A 5,888-nucleotide genomic window follows, 5' to 3' on the forward strand; every position below is an offset into this window, starting at 1 on the left:
TGACAATAAGACCTAGTGATGGGCGTATCTCAGTAAGGAAGACTGGAATACCTTTTATCTACCACAGCTCCTTTCTGCGAGCCCTTTGCACTTGCACAGGTGTGCATGTGGTCATAGGCATCCCATTGCACATGTGCGAACGGCTAGGAGAAAGGAGTTCACGCATCACTAGCACCAGCCCCACCAACAGGGTCGGCTCCCCCTGTCAGGTTCCAGAAGAAGATGACTTAACTGTATTTGGACAAATGTAGATTGTTGTATTATACTTAATAAAAATAAGACATCCCCTGAAAATAAGCCCTAGTGTGTCTTCTTGAGAAAAAATAAATATAAGACAGTGTCTTATTTTTGGGGAAACATGGTATATATGCACACATACAAATACCGGACAGATATTTTAGTAAATATAACTTTCTTTATATCTGTTTCCACTTATAAAATTATTTCTTTTACCTAAATAATACCAAAACTGGTTGTCTTAATTTTGAGACGAGGGATGCTGATGCCTATGGCCAGGACAGTGGTGGGGGCTGTGAGATGGGGTCAAATATAGATGGATATATTCTTAATATAGAACCAAAAGGATTGCATGGCAGACCAGATGGGAAAGTGTAAGAGAAAGAGAGGATATCTTAGCTCAAGCTGCTATAACAAAGTACCATCCATTGGATGACTTATAGACAACAGAAATTTATTCCTTACAGTTCTGAAGTCAAAGAGTTGAGACGGGAGGGGTAGTACGGTGAAGATGGGAGTGGTGGTATGGTCAAGCTTTCTTTGGGGTTGCAGACTAATAAATTTTCATTGTATCCTCCCATGATGGTAAAAGACTGAGCTAACACTCTGTCATCCTCTTCTAAGGACCCCAATCCCATTCGTGTGGGCTGCACCCCTAAAGACCTAATCACCTCCCAAAGGCTCCACCTTCTAATACCATCACCTGGGGGATTAGGTTTCCACACATATCTGGGGGCGGGGGGACACAAACAATACGGTTTATAACAGAGAAGAGATGGAGAAAATAAATTGTCCCAGTATGTTAAGGGTAAGTGGGTCTTTGTTGTTAAAAGAATAAAGAATTTTAGATGACATCTTTAATTTATGGACGAGTTCATTCAATAATGATTATCTAGTATCTTCTTGGTGTGTTGGTGCTAGAGAAATATCAGTGAGCAGGACAGAAATCGAACATCTCAAGGAGCTTACGTTCTAGAAGGTGGAGACAAATAATATGAGGGATTGTCCGGAAAGTATGCAGCCATCATAAATGTAATTCGTCATAGTATGTGGTTGGATACTTTCTGGAAAGCCCCTGTTGGGGGGTGTGTGTGTGTGTGTGTGAAATATGTCAGACGATGAGTATAAAAGGCTGGGGGTGGTGAGGAAGGAGGATGAAAAGTGCTGGGGAAATTCATAGGTAGTTCGTTCTTAGGATTTATGAAATATTATATGGGGGTTGTTCCTACGCCGATGGTTTTAAACAGTTTGATACTGGGAAATGCATTCATTTTATTAATTTGATTACCCATAAGAGAGGCTATGGGTTACACACTTAGCATTTCCAGATCCTTCAGGGTATTAGAAAAGAAGAATTAAAAGTGCCCTTAGTCAGGGGAGTAGCCCTCCAGCCCTGTAACAGTGTACCCCGGAGGGCTAACAAAGAATGCTTTAGGGATGAGTAGTAAACAGGACTTGCCTAACAGCAGTCCCTGCAGACATCTGGGTTTAGACATCTTAGTATCACCTCTATTTAACCTACTCAGGTTGTCCTCATTAGGGCTTTTCACTTAGAACACTATTATAGCAATCATATACTGTATTTTTAGCATCTTATATAAACTTCCCCACAAATGCCCAAGTTACATAACCATCCCCCCACCCCCGTGGGCTTTCTTCCAGCCTCTCACAGCTGTACAGTAGAGGCAAGGACATGTGTGTGTACAGGGGGGGGATCCCCGTCCGGTGACTGCAAAGGCTCGTGTCCCAGAGATCAGTTCTCTCCCTTGGACCAGGGATGGGTGCGCACCAACAAAGCGTGTATCTTGATACCCTCTCGTCTACTCTCAGCCTTCACCTTCTGCTGTTACATTTTCATCAGGTGTCACCTTGCTGCGTTCCTGGGAGAATCTCTGCCTCCTCTCCTTGTGTTCAAACAAACCCCTATTGCTTGGCTTCGGAGGCAGAAATCACCTTAGAGATAGTTCCAGTTCCCTTTTTTTACAGATCATAAATTTCTTCCCAGTCATAGAGGCATAAATACAGCTGGCACCAGGCGTCCAGATTCCCTTAAGCAGCAGATTCTTAGATCTCAATGTTCTCATATACATAAAATATGAAAAGGGGGGTCTCTGGAGCCCCTTTTACCTGTATATTCTGTATAGAAATATACTTCTGTATGTCCTGTTTATATGAAACTTTCTGGTTTTTAATGCAGGGTGTAGACTGGATCGGGAAGGGGACATAATTTTGCTTGGCTCTTTAAAGCTTAAATTTAGGCTCTTTTAATAGTAAGAATGTAAAGAAACAAATGGTAAATTTCACGCACAGCAAAAAAAAAGGCTCAAAAAAAAAAAAGAGGCTCAAATACACATCTTCAGCTGACTTGTGTAAAAGAAAAGGCTCGTGTTGTGTTATTCTTAAATAGGAGTTTACCTAACTATATCAGGAAAAGTCTCCTGGTATGGCAGCGGGAGAGATAGCAGGGAATGATGGTGATAAGCATTTTCCAAATTAGGAACCAGATATGCTTTTCTTCTTACTGTCTTACATAACTGATCTATTTTAGAAGACAACACTAAAAAAAAAAAATGGAAATGGAATACAAATCTCATGATTTTACTACTTTGTTAACAATGAGAAAAGCAAGTAACGCTGGAAGGAAAAAGAGAAAAAGAGCTCTGCACCCCCCCATATTCCTCCTGGCCCGGGGCTGTTTTGCAGAACCCAGCTTCACCCTCCTAAGTTGCTTGCTGGGTGAGTCAGAGACCAAAAGTCTCCATTTTTATAAATGAATGAAGAAAGATACTAATTTTTATTCCATTTGAATTTATAAAGCAGTCACATCCAAGTGCAACTTGGTGGTGGCACAGAACGTCTGAAGAGTGACCTATTATAGTGCCAGGGACTGCTTTGTCTAGACTTCCTGATTCAGAAGGAAGTCGTGCAGTGTACAAAGGCCAGGGCGGCAGTGCAGCCTCTTATATAAATAAGTTACATAAATGAGAACACGTTATGTAAATGTATAAACCAGCAAACATGAATTATAACCATCCACGAATGCCAAGGAGAGCAAGACAAGGTTTCTCCTGCAGTCCCATTCCCCCCCCCTTCCATTATCATAATCGTGCCATTTTATTTCACATCAGAATCAGATGTGGTTATTTATCATATTTATTAGGGAAAGCAACTCCAAAGGACAAATGATACTTCACATTCTTTTTTGAACCATAGATTTTACTTTTGGCGGAAATTCCATAATAAAACCTGACTTACACTAGATTGGAAAGGAAATTTATGAGCATTTATCGATGTATGATACTCCTTGTATAAGTATGAACACATTATACATTTTGCAAGCTGCAGTTGAAGGCAAGAATTTGGCATCACAGAAGTAAATGTGTATGTGCGTATAAATTTGTTATACTACTTATGATTTTGGGTCTCAAGTGACTATATGGGGATCCAACTAAAGCCATTCTTCTGGTTGTTGAGGGAAGGTAGTAATTTAGGGGATTAGGATTAGATTTAAGGTTATGCTCATGAATTAATCCCAATGCTCCCGGCACCAAATGATTAAGAGGTGCTTCTTAAATCTAGCTGCAATTTGCTTCAAATGCGGTCTGCATGATAAATGATCTTGTTTGTGTCCCTGCCCTGTTGGGACAGGGGCCTTGGATTTTTCTCAGTCAACTTTTTATTTTTTTCATTCCCTTTGGGGTAATATATTTGTATCTTTTCTGAAGTTACATGATTTGCTCATTGTCCAGTAAAAACTACATGTAACTCAAAATTTTTTTTAGCTTTGCCTGTTCTGTAAAAAAGGGATAACTAAATATTAGCTATTTTCAGACATTAGTATGCTCAGATTATCATTCTGTTTAGCAACTTCCTTTACTTTGAAAATCCCATATAAAATATTTCCTAGAAATACCACGTATATTTTATTAAATATTATATATCATAGTAACAACAGTGAAATGGGAATTAGTTCATCTTAAAATCTCTATTGGCTGTGTGATTTTTGGACAAATAATTTTCTGTCTCTGTTTCCCACTTTTTGAAAAAGGACTGTAAGTTCTAAGTCACTACAAACAATAACAATCTAGTACCCTATAATCAAATCTATAAGCATTTTCACTGAGGATTTTAAACTTGCTGCTGTCAAGTTTAAAGGAAATATAACTCATTATAGATAAAAACCGGATCATTTTTTTCTGCCGGCAAAACTACAGACCTTGCTTGGGTTTTCTCTTTAAAAGTGCCAGATGTAGACTTTAGCCAGCTGTGGGGCAGTGCTTATGGTGTGGACAGTACAGCTGGCACCTGGAAACTCTGTGGCTTCCTCCACTGAGGCGTCTGTGTACCGGTGCAGTCAGTTTTAAACAGGACAGGCAGTAGTAACTTGATACCAGGAAAAACTGTCTTGCCCTCCGGAAGGAGGCGCCCGGGGAACCTGGGGTTTTTTGTTTGTCTCTTAAATGGACCTACAGTGTAGACCTGAGGAGTCAGTCACTAGCTGACCTGCGCTTTCCTAGGCCCTCTGCGTGGGCATGTCCACCCGTAATCAGGAGTACAAAGTTATGAAAACGTAAACCCGCGCCTGACAGCCGAGACGCCGCATCCGGAGGCTCGCACAGCCAGGAGGACCAGGCAGAGCCCCACGCAGGTGGGCTGGCGCGTCAGGAGAAGGTGGACGATCTGAGCCTCAGTCGCCCGAGGCCGGCAGATTGACCGGACAGCGTCTCCCAAGCGGGGGCTAGGAGAAAGGCCACCGCAGGTGTGAGTGGAGCCCGCCGGACAGGGACAAGGCGGACTGAGGTTCTGGGCTCCAACCGGCTTTGTTCTGTAACAAGCAAGACCCTCCTTTCCCGAGAAGCCAATTAGATCCCCGCTGGGGGAATCACCTGACTTCACGTCCCCCGCCCGGAGGGGCTCGGAAGGGGCGGGGCCGGGCGGGAACGCAGCAGCGGGCGGTGTCAGGGAGTCCCTGGCCCAGAGGCCAAAGCCGGCCCCACCCCTCGCTCTCTAGGCCCCGCCCCCGCCAGCCCCGCCCCCGGGGCCTCCCGGGCGCGCGCCGCCCTGCCGTGTCCGCGCGCCACGCCCCCCTGCTCGCTGGCCGCGTGCGGAGCCGCGCGCTCCGGAGGCTCTGGGACCGTGGCGGCTGGCGGCGGCGGCGGCGGCGGAGCAGCCCTCCGCGGGCCATGTCTTCTCCGGCCGTGGCCAGGAGCTCCCTGCGAGGGAATCGGGAGATGGCCCCCGAGCCACAGAGCCGAGGCCGGTTTTGGGAAGTGGGCGGCGGCAGCGGCCACCGGCTGGAGCGCGCGGCCGCGGAGTCGGAGCGCTGGGAGCTGCTGCTGCTCCGCCGCGGCGAGCTGCTGGCGCTGGGCGGCCACCTGAAGGCAGCGCTGGAGGCGTACGGGGCGGCGCTGCGCCGGGGGGCCCCGGTCAGGCCCGAGTGTCTCGGCACCTTGGTGGACTGCCTGGTGTTCAACTACCGGCTCCGCCACGGGCTGGGCTGGAGCGCCGCCCCGGCCGCGGGCGCCGGCGGGCTGCTCAGCTGCCTGGGCTGCCGGGGCTTCCTAAGCGAGCCGGTGACCGTGCCCTGCGGCCACAGCTACTGCCGCCGCTGCCTGCGGAGGGAGCTCCGCGCCCGCTGCCGCCTCTGCCGG

At 46.5% G+C, this 5,888-nt stretch overlaps 1 protein-coding gene across 1 annotated transcript in view; it reads left to right on the forward strand.

The window, feature by feature from the left end:
- The first annotated feature begins 5,364 nt into the window (after nt 1-5,364).
- Nucleotides 5,365-5,888, forward strand: part of LONRF1 (LON peptidase N-terminal domain and ring finger 1) — a 37,360-nt gene continuing 36,836 nt past the window's right edge. The window contains 1 exon segment of the mRNA XM_023517800.1: nt 5,365-5,888. Coding sequence (XP_023373568.1) covers nt 5,421-5,888 — 468 coding nt within the window. The 5' untranslated portion in view covers nt 5,365-5,420.

This window comes from Otolemur garnettii, unplaced genomic scaffold, assembly GCF_000181295.1.
Source record: "Otolemur garnettii isolate 467f Iridium unplaced genomic scaffold, OtoGar3 scaffold00121, whole genome shotgun sequence".
In the NCBI taxonomy this organism is placed as follows: domain Eukaryota; kingdom Metazoa; phylum Chordata; class Mammalia; order Primates; family Galagidae; genus Otolemur; species Otolemur garnettii.